Here is a 17399-nt window from a genome sequence, read left to right as displayed (position 1 = left end):
CCTTGTACACCGATGGTAGGACCGTAAAGTGTTGCAGCTACTATGGAAAACAGCACAGTTTCCTCAAACAATTAAAAATAGAATTATAATGTGACCCACCAATCCCACTTCTGGGTATTTATCCTAAAGAATGAAAATCGGGATCTCAAAGAGATATCTGTACTCCCCTGTTTACTGCAGTACTAGTCACAATAGCCAAGATGTGAAAACACCCTAAATGTCCATTGACATCTGAATGGATTAAAAAAATATTCCACATAATGGAATATTATTTAATCTTTAAAAAGAAAGAAATTCTGCAGTATGCCAAGTGAAATAAGCCAGTCATAAAAAGACAAATAGTGCATGATTTCCCTTATATGAGGTATCTAAAGCATTCAAATTCATAGAATCAGAGTGGAATGGTAATTGCAGGGATTGGGGGGAAGGGGATTTATGGGGAGTTACTAATCAAAGGACGTGATGTTTTAGTTAATCAAGATGAATATGGCCTGTCCAGTGTTGCTCAGTGGTAGAGCGTCGATCCATGAACCAGGAGGTCACAGTTTGATTCTCAGTCAGGGCACCTACCCGGGTTGTGGGCTTGATCCCCAGTAGGGGGCATGTGGGAGGCAGCCAATCAATGATTCTCATTGATGTTTCTCTCTCTCCCTCTCCCTATCTCTCTAAAATCAAGAAAAACATTTAAAAAAATATTTGTAAAGAAATATGTTCTAGAGATCCGCTGTATGACATTGTGCCTATAGTCAACAATACTGTATAATATACTTAAAATTTTGTAAAGGAGATCTCATGTTAAGTATTCTTACCATAATAAAATTGAGAAGAAAAAAAGAAGTTTACTAGTAAATGGCACATAAGAATAACTCATTTCTAATTGTTTGGGTTGTTTTTTTTTGTTGGTTTTTTTGAGATAGAAAGAGAAGAAGGAAGGAGGGAGGGAGGAAAGGGGGAGGGAGGGAGCAGGGGGGGAGAGAGAGAGAGAGAGAGAGAGAGAGAGAGAGAGAGAGAGAGAGAGAGAGAAAGAAAAAGGTATAGCCCAATATCACAGCTGTGCACATCTCTAAAAGAAGTCACCCCAGTTCACGGTCTGTATCTGACCTGCGCTCCCCCTGTCCAGGGGCAGTCCTTCCATCCGCTGGCTCTGCAGATGGACTTCCATCCTTTTCAGGCTTGATATTGGCAGGCATCCCTTTTGGTCCCTCCCACTTAGCGTCTGGAGAGGTGAAACATATCTTATCTTGCTTGTCACTCTGGCTCCTGACCCCAGGAAGGAAAGGTCTTGGACTCTCAGGTCCCCAGTTCACCTTTCTTTCCGGTTTCCTATTCATCTCTGAGATGCAGAAATCCCCTACCTGGTCTCCAGGAAATCATGTTCTGGTCATTGCTCTCTCTGAATCCTCCATAAAATGCTAGACTGGGGACTGGATTCCTCTCTCATGAAGCTTGCATATTCTAGTATTCACTGCTTGCCCCGCCTTTGTTTTTAAGCTTTGGAGCCGAGTGCCACTCTAAGCCATTTTCCATTTCATCCATTTGAATCCTTTCCCTGCCCTATTTTTTGACTTCCTGTACATCATCTTGAACATTCCTAACTGGCCCAAACTTTAGGATAAAAAGGTTCCCACTTAAAAAAATTTATTTTTTAAAATTCATTGGTTGATTCTTGTATGTGCCCTGACCAAGGATGGAACACACAACCACGGCATATCTGGGTGACTCTCTAACCAACTGGCCTATCTAGCCAGGGCAGCAGGTTCCCACTTTTGATGAAGAGGCCATGGATGAATGCTAGCCAGATTTCAATAGTATGACCACCTTGGGCAAGTCACTTAGCCATCTTGAACTTTGCTTTCTCATCCACCAAAAGGTTCTAAGACTTGCCCTGCTCACTTCACAGGCTTATTATGGGGCTCAAATGACATGAGAAAGGACGTTGAACACTGAAGGCCTACACATGTCTGCTTTGTTTTGTCCTTTCAAAAACAGTGGTTCAAGTTTCCTAAGTGAGGCTTTGTAGTATTAACTTACTTACACGGATTTAGCCATTTTAAAGACACCATAGAACTTCTCTTCATATTTTAATTCAGTTTCTGAAAATCACTCTTTTTATTTACGGAAAGGCCATATTCCAGGTGAAAAAGAAGCCTTCTTTCTGCAGTATGACAAGGTCACAATTTAAAGTCTACTTGCGGACCTGTCTCTGACATTGATCAGGTGGTCGATGCGGTAGACAGAAATGTGCTCCCTCCCCTTTTAAGAAGGAATGGGGCCTTGACCTGATGGCTCAGTTGGTTGGAGCATCATCCTGCACACCGAAAGGTTATAGGTTTGATTTCCAGTCAGGTTGCGAGTTTAATCCCTAGTCGGGGCACATATAGGAGACAACTAATACCTCTCTCTCTCTCTCCCACTCTTTATAAAAAAAAAATCAAGAAACATACCCTTGGGTGAGGATTAATAATAATTTTTGAGCATTCCAATTTTAAAGAAAGTATTTGCTGCCCAGCAGCAGGATGTGAAGTCAAGGTGTGCCTCAGCTTCAAGAGCCACCTGGCCCAAGATCACGCCTTTCTGGGGACAACCCACATCTGCCCTGTGACTGCGTGAGACTAGTATGAAAGCCCAGCCACTCCCGCTGACACAGAACACTGATGGGCAATACTCAACCCAGAGCTCCCCAGTATTGGGGCTGAGGCTTTGCAGGACTGCACTGAATTGAACTTCTGCCTCTGTCTAGTCCTTCCTCCTTATTTTTCACAGGTGCTGATCCTAATAAACATCTTGCACCCCAAATTCCATCTCAGTATCTGTGGCAGAAACCCAACCTGTGACAATTGGCTATGAGGAGCTAGAAGGGCCGCCTAGGTGAGGTGGGAGGGGAGGGGTACGTTTATGGCAAACAAAGGAAACACAGTATGGAAGGAGTGGAAAACTGAAGTGACTCTACAACCTTGGACAGCTCCATGTCTAACAATAACTATGATAGGTGGAGGCTGGTGTTACATGCCCAACTCAGACCAATTCTCATAAGCAATATCATCTAGTCTTATTCCCAGCCCTAGAGATAACCTGATTTGGAGCTCTCACCTTGAAGCAAGGCTGCTCTCAGAAATTGCAAATGCCTGCTGTGTGTGTAATACACACAGAAACCCCTGCAGGTATAAAGATTTGCCAAATCATTTAAATGTTAGTCATGGTTCTATTTTTCAACCACTTTTAAATGTGCAGTGAAAGACAAAGTGGCATGTTCTAGAACTTAGAGTTTTCTAATTTCATTTGGAAAGGTGGGTTTAAAGGCTGAAATTTAGCTTGGTGACAGTCAGAGATCATACAAAGTTTCTGTAGTGACAGAAGCCTCTGCAAATCCTGGCAATAAAAGGTAATATTTGAAAATGAAAATCTGTCATCCACTAATCCAGTCTCCTTCTTACACTCCTGTTCCCTCCCCCCCAAACATACACATACACACATAAAACCCCTCACTGCCTTCCCATTGACCTCACAATAAAGACCCCAATCCTATGAGGTCCCACCTACAGAGTCTGACCTCTAACTCTGTCTCCAACCTCATTTCATTCCCTTCTCCTCTCTGATCCCCATTCTCTCTATGCTGCAGCCACATTGGCTTTCTTATGGCCCCTAAAATAAGCCATAGTGCATCCTGCCATAGGGCCTTGCACATGCTGTCCCCTCTGCCCGCCACTCTTCCACCCACACCTCTGTGTCTTTGACAGCTATTCATCTTTTCCCAACTCAAGCATCATTAGTTCCTCAGGAAAGCCTTCCTTGACCCCACACCTCACATTTAGGACAGGTTCTTCAGTGATGAGATCTCACAGAACCACACTCCTTTCCTTCAGGGCATTTATCTCATTTAGAATTATACCTCATGTCTGTGATTACTTGTTCACTTTCATCTCCCACTTAGATTATAGGCTTCGGGAAGGCAGGAATGTGTCCGGTTTTGCTCTCCATTCTATTCCTAGCTCCTAGCACAGTTCCTGGCAGACAGTAAGCACCCAGTTTGTTGAATAAATGAATGGATGGATGAATGAGTTTGTAAACAAAGAAAAAGAATTGCCAGCTTTGGTTGGTTGGCTTGAAATTTCTTGAGGTTAAAATGTAGAAATGGGAGTTAAAATCGGAAGTGGTTGGGTAGAAGATGTACATGGTGGCAACCATTAGAGAGACTTTCTCCCTAACCACTGGCAAGAGGGAAGGGTGGGTGGGGAGGTAGCAAAGCACCATCAGAAGTCACAGCATAGCTGCGAACCTCATCACAGAGGACCAAATAAAAATACCCAGGACTGAGAGTAAGTGAAAATTATTCACTTCACAATTAGGAAGAAATGTTGTAGAATTAAAGTTGGAATATATTATTGAATTGGACTTCATTCTCCAGGGCCCTAAAGTAAACCAGCTGGAATCATTTTTTAAGGTGCATCCTATTTAACCTTTGGAAATGGAGCATCTGCCTTTTAATGGAAAAACTACTTCTCATTGTAAAGATTGCACACAATGTTCTTGGCCTCTTTGGTCTCTAGAAAAGGGAAGTCATATATCTCCCTGTGTCCTCACTGTATCTTGAACCCCCCTATGTCAACAAAACAGGCCAGATTAATAGCTAACCTTAAAAAGATAATAAGTAGAAAGTATCAGCCCATCCTGAGAAATACTAGGCAGTGCAGGCTAGGTAGATGTATTGCCTCTCAAGAAGTGGTGGGGGACTTAAGAAGTTAGAGATTGAAGAGGCCACATAACAAACTTCAAAGCCACTGTATTCAGACAACAGGCCAAGTTCACCATGCAGTCGAAAGTTCTGTTCCTGAATAAGCATCTGTTTCATTCAGTGTCTGAAAATCACTTTTTTATTTACGGAAAGGCCGTAATTCCAGGTGAAACGAAGCTTTCTCCCTGCAGTCTGACAAGGGCACAGTTTAAAGTCCACTTGTGTTGGGATTTGCGTTGATCAGGTGGCTGGTGTGGTAGACAGGGATGTGCTCCCTCCCCTCTCTTGGCATCCTAAGCCTGGATGACACAAGGTAAGGGCATATGGCAGTTCTTCCATTGGTGACAGTGTGTTAGAGTTGGGAGGAACTGGACAAAGTTGTCTATATCATCTCCCTCCCCTTCCAGTCATCATGTCCCTATAGTTGGGGTCCTTCATGATCCACTGGGACTTGCATGCTTTCCTAATTGTTCCTCACCCCGATGGTTTTCTAAGAATACGCAAGATAGTCAGTGTCCCTATTAAAACTCAGGAATCCAGACCTTGACACAGAACGTCTGAGTAACTTTGGTGTTCTTGTACTTCCTCAGAGGCTCTCTCCTAGCTCACACTGGTGAGCAGTGGGCAAGAAGTGTGAGACTGCTCTTCTGTGCAAAAAAACAAACAAACAAACAATCCCACCTACAAGAATTGGAATCTACATCTTTGGGGAGGAGATGGTTACAGAGCCCTTGCCATTAAGTCATAAGGTGTTTGCTTCCCCATCATCCTACTGGCTCCCTCTGTGCTGAAACAGCTGTGACCTGCTTTGCTAGAGAAAGTCCTTTCTCCTTGCCAGCTCCAGCGGGCTCCATGGACCACCTCCTCCTCTGAGACAATGCCCTGGTGTGGGGGGCCTCCTGCCGGCCCTGGGGCCCTGGAGCACCAGAACCATTCTGGGAAAAGCTGAGAAAGAGAGCAAAGAGGCTGAGAAGTGACTCTGCTTTGGGGAGACAGTGGCCCTTGAGGCACAGCAGGCATCTGAGCTGACAGGAAAGGGAGGTTGTGCCCCCTCAATCAAGGCAGGCTAAGCAAGGCTCAGAAAGGGCCTGGCTACAGTCCCAGCCCTTCAGCCAGAAAGCACCCCGATCAGCCCGGAGTTGTCCTGGGACACGAAATGCCCCCGCTCCCCTAGCGACAGAATGGGATTAGAACCAGGTCTGATTCCACCCTTGATTGTTCTCCCATTACCCTGCCACCTCCCAGGCATGGGTTTCATGGGAGAGTTCTTGACCTGTCAAATCCTGGAACTCTCCCTGCACAGATGACTGGCCAGGCAAGGCTGGGTTTTCTTGTTTCTGAACAGTGGCCTTCTTAACCCTCTAATGTCAACTGTCTCCGTCTCTATCCCCTTCGTTGAAAAGATCTAGTGGGGTCATCAGGGGCTCTTCCCGGTCCTGTGATGGTGGGAGGAGTGACGGGCAGCCTGGACTCTGCCCAGCAACAGATCTTTCAGGGTCAGTGGACCTGTGCTTGGCGTGGGGCATGATCTTTCCCAGAGAGGGCAGTGTGGGGGGAACAGAGGGAAGAATCCAGTGACTTCTTGGTCATGGACATTCCTGCTCTCCCCCTCAGACTGACCCTAGCCTGCCCGTCTGGGCCACAGCAATACCGACAGGCTGGGCAGCAGGAAAAGGGAGAGGCGGGTTTCCTGGTTTGCTTGGCCAGCGCCCGGTGCATGAGCCCTTTCTACCCCTCCTTCGCGGGCCGTCCCCACTGGCTCCTCTCCCCCTCTGCACACCTCCGCCCGCCGGTCCCTCCGGGCTGCTCGGGCGCCACTGCTACTGTCCCCCCACCCGCCCCGCCAGCCGGGCCAAAGGGCGGCGTGACTCACGGCGCTGCCACCAGCCCACGGCTGGCCCGTGGCGTATAAAGGCTGCCCCGGCGCGAGGCCGCCCAGCCCGGTCCGGCCGCCCGAGGTGCGCAGAGCATGGCCCGGAGCGCGGAGCGAGGCTGCGGGGGCGCGGGCTGGGGGCTGCGCGGCGCCCTAGCGGCCGTGGCGCTGCTCTCGGCGCTCAATGCCGCGGGCACGGTGTTCGCCCTGTGCCAGTGGCGCGGGCTGAGCGCGGCGCTGCGGGCGCTGGAGGCGCAGCGGGGCCGGGAGCAGCGCGAGGATGGCGCCCTGCGCGCCTTCCTGGAGGAGTTGAGTCGCGCGCCGCGCCGGGCGCCCCCGCCACCCCGGGACCCCGCGGGCGCCGCGCGCAACAGGCGCAGCCACAGCGGGGAGCCCGTGCCGCACCTCCGCGCCGAGAGCCAGGACATGCTGATGATGATGACCTACTCCATGGTGCCGGTAGGCGGGGCTCGGGCCCCGTGGCGCCCCTGCCAGGGTGGGCGGCGGGCAGTGCGGGAAAGAGCCCGGACGCCCTCTCCCCGCTGGCCAGAGGGCGGGGCGCTGTGCGGCCGAGGCCCGGAGGGTGTCTCTGGGGTCAGTGTTCAATGGGGAAGGGTCGTCGCTGAGTCTGCAGATAAATGAGGGCTGTAGAACGTGTTTGTAAGAGCCTACTTTCCTTTGTAACTTTGGACAAAAGTTTTCACCTTCCGGCGTGAAGGGAGCCAAGGCAGTTCAGGGCTCTGCCTGCGCAACGCCCTGGCCCCATGAGAGCAGGGAGGCCGCATTTCTGAGAGTGCGAACTTCTTCAACCAAGGGATTCTTTTCCTGGCATAATCTAGGGGTCTGGTTTTTCACCTGCCTCGGCCCGCCCCATGTCATGAGATTGCTGACCTAATTGTCTGTGTTTAAGTGAAAACAGCCCTAATTTTACGAACCACCTAGGACCTTGATGCTGAAAAAGTTGCTCCTAAGCATAATACGGTTTTCCTACATTCAGTTTCAAAGCTGAGGCTCTAATATGTGCTCCAGGGAGTCTCTAGAACTCCAGAAATTGCTTGCAGGTGGTGCATGTGGGGAGAGGCTGTCGCTTCTCATTCTCTTTCCAAAGGGGCTCCGTTGCACTCCCCCCCAAAAGGTTTAAGAAGCACTGCTCTAAGGAGAGTCTTTAAAGCAAAGCCCCCATTTTTTCCAGTTCTAAGTTTCTTTGATTTTGCTGATTTTAACTCAGTAATTATCTAACAATTACAAGTAGATCACATTGCTGTTCCCCATTCCATTTTATTATCCATTACAACACCGTGATCTTATTTCACTTTATAATTACAAAGATTTCAGTTCTGTCACCTCAAGTCAAGTGTGAGGAATAGTTTGGAATCCTAGGTATTTGAAGATCAATCCACTTAATGTTTCTGTTATCATAGAAGCTTTTAAGCGTTTAAGCTTTTAAATATCTTATATGAACTGAAATGCTTTTAAACCACATGGAAGTATTACACACACATCTTTTGAGAGGTCAGATTTTTCCATCCCTGGCTTCATTTTTTTAAAACCCATAAATATTTAAAAATCTGGGCCCAAGCAGAAACTTCAAAAACTTCAAAAATGAAGAAATATCATTAGGGGAATTTGCTCTTTCTCTTGTCTCTATACTGTGGGCTTTGAGGGTTGTGTTTTCTTTTTTAAACCCTCCAAGAGGCTGCATCTAAGCATCATCGTTTTATATTTTTTTAATCCTGCTTTTAAGGTAGAGACTTATGTATCCAAATTGTAGCCTATTCAGTCACTAACTCAAGGACATTGACTCGTTTCTGTGTCAAACTTAAAGCTAAATTTAACTACCATCACCTGCTCTATTACAGGTCAGCGAGCATGAACATCACATTTGTCAGGCTGAGAAATGGGCGTGCTTTGACTACTTAGAGTCAATGAGAGAATTTCCATGCAGTCCAGGCAGTGGTTGCCAACCAGTGGTCTGAAAGATTGGCTACCGCTGGTCCAGGGAAGGCAACCATCATATTGCTGGCTTTCCTCTTAGGAGTAGTTCTCAAACAGTAGGCATATTAAAAATGATCCCAGGGCTCCACCCTCAGACATATAGAATTGTAATTTCCCACCTTTCCACCCCCTCGGTGAGTTTGATGCAGGTGGCTCAGGTGCCACACTTTGAGAAACACTACTCTAGACCACTGCTTCTCTAACTTCAATGTGCATATGAATGTCTTAGGGGTCTTGCTAAAATGCTGATTCTGATTCAGAAGGTCTAAGTTGGGACCTTAGATTCTGCATTTCTAACAAACCTCCACTGACAGCAAGGCTGCCAGTCTGAGGACCACACTTTGAGTAGCTGGATTCTAGAGCAGTGGTTGCACACTGAAGTCATATGGGGAGCTTTAAACATGACTGATGCATAGATGTCACCCCCAGAGATCCTGAACTAATTGTTAAGGGTGCCGCACGCCTGGGGGTGGGTGCCCACTCCCCAGCAGGAAGGACCTGGACATGCCTTCCTGATGGCAGAGCTGCCTTAGCATCTCTCTCTCACTGGGTCTCCCTTGAGGCCTCTGCTTCAGGCAGAGGAACCAATTTTATTACTGAGAAGCCCTTTACTCCCCCCCCCGCAACATCCTCCCTCTTCACCTTTACAAATTTTTCTCATCTTTATTTTTCTTAGAACAGAGAATTATTCAGATGAGGAAACAGTTTTTTAAAAAAGAACTGTCCTGGGGCAGTTCCTCTAGTAGAAAAGGTTGCTAAGAGAACTATTCAGTGCACAGCATGACAGAGGTGTACACATGTCCTAAGGCTGAAGTCTACACCTTCCCCGCCCTTTTATACAGCACCAGTAGGTCTTCAATGAGGGGAAGATCAGAGGTCCCCTCAATGAGGTCACCACATGTCCTTAGAGATCTCAGAACAAAGAAGTAAGTTGTATGCAGATTAATATCACTTCAAAGCCCTCCAGAATGGCTCATTTATCCATGATGAGCCTCCTTAAGCTAACAGATAATTCAGAGTTCTGTGCTTTGGGCTGAAAGTACATGTACTCAGCATGGTGATTCTGGCTAGCACATTCTGATCAGAGATCGGTTGGCAGCTGTAAGTGACTTTGTTACAAGGGCAACATAACTAATTATTAAGTACAGTTAGTTTGGTATCGCCAAGCACATTACATCTTTAAAGTAAGTGGGTGCTTTGAAGGAAAGTAATACAAGGGGCCCTGGAACCTAGATCAGTAATGGGAACTCCTGTAGGAGACGCTCTTCTGCCTGGGCCCCATCTGCCCACTTCTCTCTCACTTCTCCTCCCGTCAGCTGCTCTCTCTCATTCCAGGTCTCCTTGCTGATGTCCTGGTAGCTTTATCATCCTGCCCAAAATCTAGGGTTGAGCATCCAGTAGGAAGAAAGTTTTGCTTCTCACAGTGTGCACCTTAAGTTCTAAATGGATCAAAAATTTACATTTAAAAATAATGAAACTCTATGCTCAAAGTCACTGATCATTAGAGAAATGAAAATTAAAATGACAATGAAGTATCACCTCATACCTGTCAGAATGGCTACTATCAACCAATCAACACATGGCAAGTGCAGCGAGGATATGGAGAAAAAGGAACCCTAGCGCACTGCTGGTGGGAATGCAGACTGGTGCAGCCACTGTAGAAAACAGTATGGAGTTTCCTTTAAAAATTAAATATGGAACTGTCATTTGACCCAGTGATCCCACTTCTAGGAATATATCCTCAGAAACCAATCAGAAAGAACATATGCACCCCTATGTCCATAGCAGCACAATTTATAATTGCTAAGATCTGGAAACAGCCCAAGTGCCCATCAGTAGATGAGTGGATAAAAAGCTGTGGTACATTTACACCATGGAATACAATAAAAAAGAATCTCTTACCCTTTGAGACAGCATGGAGGGACCTGGAGGGTATCATGCTAAGTGAAATAAGTCAGTCAGAAAAAGACAAGTATCACATGATCTCTCTCATATGTGGAATCTAAGTAACAAACTGATGAAGGGAGTGAATCCAGAGATTTGAAGCATGGAACAGAGTGCAGAATCTCAGAGAGAAGGCAGGGAAGGGTTAGCGGATGGGAGATAATCAACCAAGGACCTTGTATGCATATATGCATGGCCCATGGACACAGACAATGGGTGGTGAGGTCCTGGGGCGGGGGCAATGGTGGTGGTGGGGTCAATGGGGGGAAAAGGAGACCTATGTAATACTTTCAACAATAAATAATTATTTTTTAAAAAATTAAAAAATAAAATAAAAATAATGAAATTCTAAAATTACTAGAAGAAAATGTGAGTAACTTCATTTTAAAATCTTGAAATGGGGAAGAGCTTTCTTTCAAACTATAACTTGAAAGCCAGAAGCAAACAATAAATAAATAAAACTTAACATTTAAAAAGCACACACAATAACAAAACGTCTGTGTAGCAAATAAAAAGAAACAAGCACACGCCTTAAACAAAGGCAAAGATAAATGACAACATGGAAAAAATATTTGCAGCTCATATGATAGATGCAGAGCTAAACTTCTGATGTATATATATAATCACTCCTAGAAGATGGTAAGGAAAAATAAAACAAGAAGAATAAGTAAATCAGCAACAGAAATAGGAATCCAATAGGAAAATGGAACACAGTTCTCATGAAAAAAAAAAATGCAAATGTCTCTTAAACACATGAAAAAGAACTCTTGATTTAAAAATGCAAATTATAACTGCCCTGAATAATGTTTACCTGTCAGAATGACAAAACTACAAACTTTTGACAACACATTCTGTTGAGGAAATAGACATGCTTTTGCATTGGGTTTGGGATGCAAAATAGTGCAACCCTTGTGGAAGGCAATTTGTCAATACCTGAAAAAAATGACAAATACATTTATCCTCTGACCCAGCAATTTCACTTATGAGAATTTATCCTGCACAGCAGACTATCCCCTGTGAAATGACATAAGCATATAGTCGTTCGCTGCACAATATTTGTAATTGCAAAAGACTTTTAACAACCTGTGCCCACCAGTGCAGGACTGGTTGAATAAATTGACCAATACCCTCACTGGGATACTAGGTGGCTGTGAAACAAGGATGAGGAAATCCTCTCTGTATGGCTGTTGGAACAACCCCCAGAGCCTACATAATTTAAGTGAAGAGAGCAAGGCAGAGAAAAGTATATGTTGTGTTACTTTGTGTAAGGAAGAAGAGGAAAGATAAATGAAGAAATAAACAAAAGTGCTTACTTAGGGAAGGTAGGAATGTGTGGGAACGAGCCTTTCACTGTATAGTTTTGTGTATTATTTTGACTTTTGAACCAGGTGATTGTGTTACTTTTTTGGAGTGAAAGGCCATAAGCACAAGGTTACATGGCAGCTGCCACCAGGCTGCGGGATGACAGTGTGTAGGGACTGCCGCCTGAAGTCATGTGCCCTTGCCGAGTGGCTCAGTCGGTTGGAGTGTTGTCCCATACACCAGAGGGTTGCAGGTTTGATTCCCAGTCAGGCACATACCTAGGTTGTAGGTTCAGTCCTTGAGGGAGGCAACCAATCATTCATATTCATTCTCTCTCTCTCTCTCTCTCTCTCTCTCTCTCTCTCTCTCTCTCTCTCTCTCTCTCTCTCTCTCTCTTCCCTCTTCTCTCCCTTCCTCTCTCTCGAATTAATAAACAAAAAGCATACCCTCGTGTGAGGATTTAAAAAGAAAGTTTTGTGTGTGTGTGTTTTAAAAAAGAGAAGCTCTTGCTGATTGTTGCCATATAAGAACTAGAGCTCTGTGTGCCTGGTCCTTTGATTTTTTTTTTCAAGAAAAGTAAAAAAATAAAAATAAAATCTGACTTTTTATGTGAACTTGCTTGGCTTTTAAATATTGACAAAAATTCCCCCCAAAATGTTTTTAATTGGCTGACAGTGTTGGCTAAACAACACTCACAGAGTCAGGGGCCATGTTACAGCTTCCAAGCTTAGCCTGCAGCAGTCTCATCTTACAGTCTCATGAGTGATTTTGAACAAAAATGGCTTCGTTTAGCTCAAGCACGACTCCATGCCACCCAGTTATTCCCAACCTGATTCTGGTAGGACGGCAGTAGCGGTGCCATTGTTGTTGTTGTTGGTTGATGAGTGGAGATGGCTTTTTGCCTTTGGTTTGGTTTGGCTTTTGGTTCTTTTGGCTTTTTCTAAAAGTCAACTCCACCTTCAGTGGATGGAGATTTCCCTTCACTGTGGCTTTTCAGAAGCATGTGCTCCAATTCTGAGGGTGGTTCTCAAGGAGGAGATTCCAGTTGTGTTCAGTAACTCATGATTGTAACAGACAGCTTTTCACGATGACTGCTATGAGGTACACGTGTATGGATCTATACGTTATCTTGTTTAAAGGGGGGGGGATCATATTCCCCATAGTCACAGCTCCTATTTGCATGGATGCTATCGTTCCTTGAAGGCTGTGCCAGGGCTTACCTCCCCTTCCATCCCTTGGACTGGGTCACTTCCAGATGGTGTAAAAGCTGAGGATTTAGACCTTGGGTCAGCACACTATGGCCTAGGGGCCAAACCCAGCCTGCTGCTGGTTTTTGTACAGCCCACAGAGTTATGGTTTTCACATTTAATGGTTAGGGGGGGAAAAAATCAAAAGAATAATATTTCATAACATAACCATAAATGAAGTTTTATTGGCACACAACCATGCCCATGTGTTTACGTATTGTCTGTGGCTACTTTCACACGAAACAGCAGAATTGAGTAATTGCAACAGAGACCATATGGCCCACAAAGCCTAAACTATTTTCTGTCTGGTCCGTTGCAGTAAACTGTTGTCCATTAGAACAGAGGGACACTAGGGGTCATTCCTTTGGAGAGCCCAGCTACTAAATCAGGACTGTTCTAGCATCGGTTAACCCTGGGTTTTAAGACCTCCCAGAAGAGACCTAACCCAGGGCAGAGCTGACCTGAGAGTGGGGCTGCACTCTGGAGGGAGGCTGGCTTCCACAGTCAGGTACAGTCAATGTTAGGACAGCGTGAAACACCCATTAATCCCACAGGAATTGTCTCAGACCTCATCTGTTCTCTTCAGTTGAAGGAGAGAAATTTATAACCCGTAGGTCCTACAGGATGGAGTGGCACTGATGAGAAATCAGGTACAGCAGGACAAAAAAAGACAGGACTGCCCAAGCCATAAACCCAAATGCAGAGCCTGGGAGGGGAAGCTCATAGCAGCATGTGCAGATGGGCACTTGGATGTCACACCTGTCACGGTGTGGGTGGTTTCCAGGTCAGAAGCTATGTTTTTGTGTGTCAAATAAGGGTGGGGGTGAACTTGAAGGTGCATCTCTGCAAAGATGGTGTCTCGTGTTGGTACTGTTGGACATACCATAAACCTAACTCGTCTATCAGGTCATGGTGGTATGTTGAGAAAGACAGGAGAGAGCTGGCACTTTAGCACTTGCTTCAGATACTTGCTTCGTCAACACAAATTCTGCACACATGCCAATAAAATATTCAGTGTAGATATATGGTTATCATGACTCTCTAAGAACATATGTAAAGAACAAGTGGGTCAAGACTAAGCATCTGGACCTATGAGAGCAGGGCAATTGTACTGAGCACATGGATGGCATTAAACCATTTGGACCTGTTCCCAGATGCTGGAGCTGTTAATACACCCCTAGACTCTTTCTAGCCAAAACAGCAGGGGTGAGAGCAGAAGGAACAAGCCTACTGGGCCTTTAAACCTGAGCAGGATGGATCTTAAAGGGCCTGATGAATCACCTCCTCTTTATCTACTGGAGCCCTACCTCTTCTCCAAACCTCATTGCCGCTGTGCCAGGGGTAAAATGGGTTTTCCCCTTTGGAACCCAAAACAAATGCCCCACCTGAGAAGTGCCACTCCACTCTGGGGAGACAGCAGAACCCCTTAGACCAGCCCATCACTTAGGGGCACTGACCAGTAGACCACAGGCTGAGAGGTCCTTGGACAGAGGGCCCTTTCTGGGTGAGTTCCACAACTCAGATCATGGGTCTTCCAGTGCCAAGGGCTTGTTCATCTCCTGATGGCCCTTGTCCCAGGATCTCTCTCCAGTGGGTCCAGGCTTATCCCCATGTGGTGCTGCTGCTGCCTTCAGCCATGGTGTCCCTGCCCTTAACATGAACAACCTGGGAGTCTTTCTTTCACTGTTTGGTCCCAACCAAATTCTCTCTACCTGATGCTTCCCTGAGGTATGTTGTGGTAGTGAGCAGTCTGGCTCAGGGGAGCAGGGGGGGTTGTGGGGGGAGGGGTGGCGGCGGGGGGCGGGAGGGTCAGGTGAATTCACATCCGGGGCTCACAGCTCAGTAGCTGGGTGACTGGCAAGTCTTTTAACTTTTCCAAGCCTCTGTTTCCTCATCTGTAAGATTGAGATAATAGTACGCCTCATAGAGTTGTTAGGAGTTTTAAGGGAAATGCTGTTGGTAAAGTACAAGAGCCTGGTCTAGTCAGGTTCCCATTAAGTGTTCATTGTTGCTAGTAAGATTAATCACTACTTATCATGAGCCCTTCTTGCCCCATGCGCTCGGCATTTTATTTCTGGGTTTATTCTTTATCTCGAATCCCTCAGAATGCCAAGTTGTCTGTTCATATGTGCTTCTATCAGCCGCTGCTTCGGGATAATATTTGGCTTCTTCAAGCCTAGATCAGCATTACACCAACCGAAATTATCTTGTAATTGAAAACAAAAGAGTTAGCCTTGATATGGCCAGAGGGCTTCTTCGTCTGTCCTGGATTTCCTGGGCAACCAACCCTGTGCATGGCCACTGGTGACGAAGGTTGACACCCACTGACAGAGTCATCTTGACCCCAATTCTGACTGGCTCCACTGTTGTTAAATTCTGTTCATTTCTATTTGGTGGCAGTCCTAAAAAAAAGTTTTGGATGCTTTTATTTGGAAAATTGACAAAATATAAGTGGGAGGTAGAGCAAAAACAATTTCTAAGAAAGGAGAACAATTTGCTTTACAGGGGTGAGGAGCAAAGGATCTCCTGTTCTCCAGGATATGGTTACCTGTGTAGAAACCATCAACAGTCTTTAGATCTGATAAAACACAGTTATCGGTTGGGGGGTGGGGGTGGGGGGGGGGAAGACATTCCTTTTTTGCTGACATTCCTCAAACTCCCCTCCCCTTCCCCCAAAAAGAAATCCTTGTCCAAATCGAGTTGACATTCAAGCTTAATTTACATGCATTTTATCTACAGACCAAAGGTCATGTTGTGTGAAACAAGCTGAAGCTTTTAGGTTGTGATTCTGCTACAAAGGGAGCATTTTCCAGCCCATCAGTTGCTTTTATGTAGCTCTTTGGGTTTTAACAGCTCTGTATTTTAAGAAGATATAATTTGCTTCTAGTTTAACTAAAGTTTAAGACATAATTTTCCTTACTGAAAGGTGGAATTGAAACAACAGGGCCAACAAAGATCATTTAAAATGCAATTTGTGGAGTTTGTTCTGATTGCAGTAGATAAGTAAACCCTTTGTCTGCCGCTGAGAAAAAGTTTCTTGTGCTCACCCAAGTGCAGGGAACTTTGGAGACGTTGCCCGGGCTGTTTGTAAAAACGGTGAAGCACTTGGGAACATGTGGGTAACTGTACCCAGCCTCAAATGATGAGCTGGCAACTACGAAATCATTCCTGTTTTTCGGTAACACTAGTGGGTGAGTGTTGGAGTCTGGAACCCTTTTCACTCAAAGGCAAAAAAGAAAAAGAAAAAAGTCCTTTACATACATGCAGCACCTGAGGACCTTGGAACCAATCCCTCGGAACAGGAAGACCTCTAGAAGAAAGTGAGATGTGTGATGAGCATGAGGGCAGTCCAGGAGAGAGAAAACCAGTTCTCACTGAAGTGATGAAGGAAGATTTCACAGAGGAGATAGAACTTGAAATGGGCAGTGTCAGGTTAGTGAGATTTGGGCAGGCAAGGAGGGCCAGTCATCCCAAGCACAAGCAATAACTTGAGCCAAGACCTCGGGACCGGAATGAAAATTGTGCAGGGCTAGAAGAGCAAGAGGCCAGGCAGGCCTTCCTGCACCGGGAAGTGTGGGTGGCGGGGGGTGGGGGTGGGGGGGGGGGTGGGGGTGGGGTGGAACTGAGGGTGGCTGGGTGAGAGAGAGCCTTGAATTTCCACTTTTGAGAAATGAATGTGATGGACAGTTGGGACTATTGTAGACCCTTCGCCAGCGGGGAGTCTTGAGAAAAGTGGTTTTATAGGAATGATTTGGTGATGTAATAGAGGAAAGAATGGATAGGGGAGAGGCCAGAGGCAAGAAGACAATTAGAAAGCTATTGCCTTAGTCCAGGCAAGAAATAACTTTGGTCTGGCTAAGGTGGTGGCATCAGAAATGGAGAGGAAGGTATATATCCTCAAAATATCAAGAGAGAAGAACGAATTGATCTTGGTAACGACAAATGTAGGAAGGAGAAATGGTCCATCTGGTCCAGACCCATCCCACACTGAGAAGGGTGGTGGCACCAGGGCCAAAATTGAGGAAGCACAGAAAGGGGTTAGTTTGGAAGTGAGGATGCTGAATTTGAGACTGAATATGAGATGAAAAGAAAGAAAAAAAAGGGGGGGAAGGAAAATGGAGGAATGAGAGTACTCAGGGAGAGGAGAACTTCCTGCTTCTAAGAAGAACTCTGTCTGCTTCCTTAATGAGGTCTTTGCAAGTCTAAAAAGTAAAAGGCAGACCCCAAAGCCTTTACAATGAGTGCTGGAATCATACGGTGTAGGTTAACGTGGGATCCCTCTATTAGCTGTGTGACCTTTAACAGG

The 17399-nt window shown here is 45.8% G+C and overlaps 1 protein-coding gene across 3 annotated transcripts in view; it reads left to right on the top strand.

Moving 5' to 3' along the window:
* Positions 1–6653: 6653 nt before the first annotated feature.
* GLDN (gliomedin) overlaps positions 6654–17399 on the top strand; it is a 55384-nt gene continuing 44638 nt past the window's right edge. The window contains exon 1 of one of the 3 annotated variants that reach the window (XM_059701363.1): positions 6654–7064. In XM_059701363.1, the coding sequence (XP_059557346.1) occupies positions 6702–7064 (363 nt within the window). In that variant the 5' untranslated portion in view covers positions 6654–6701. The remainder of the gene's footprint in view (positions 7065–17399) is intronic. The other 2 variants (XM_059701374.1, XM_059701354.1) reach the window with 2 other exon arrangements.

Source organism: Myotis daubentonii, chromosome 1, assembly GCF_963259705.1.
Source record: "Myotis daubentonii chromosome 1, mMyoDau2.1, whole genome shotgun sequence".
In the NCBI taxonomy this organism is placed as follows: domain Eukaryota; kingdom Metazoa; phylum Chordata; class Mammalia; order Chiroptera; family Vespertilionidae; genus Myotis; species Myotis daubentonii.
Note: the sequence above shows the minus strand (reverse complement) of the source record. Positions and strands in the feature narration are given on the sequence as shown.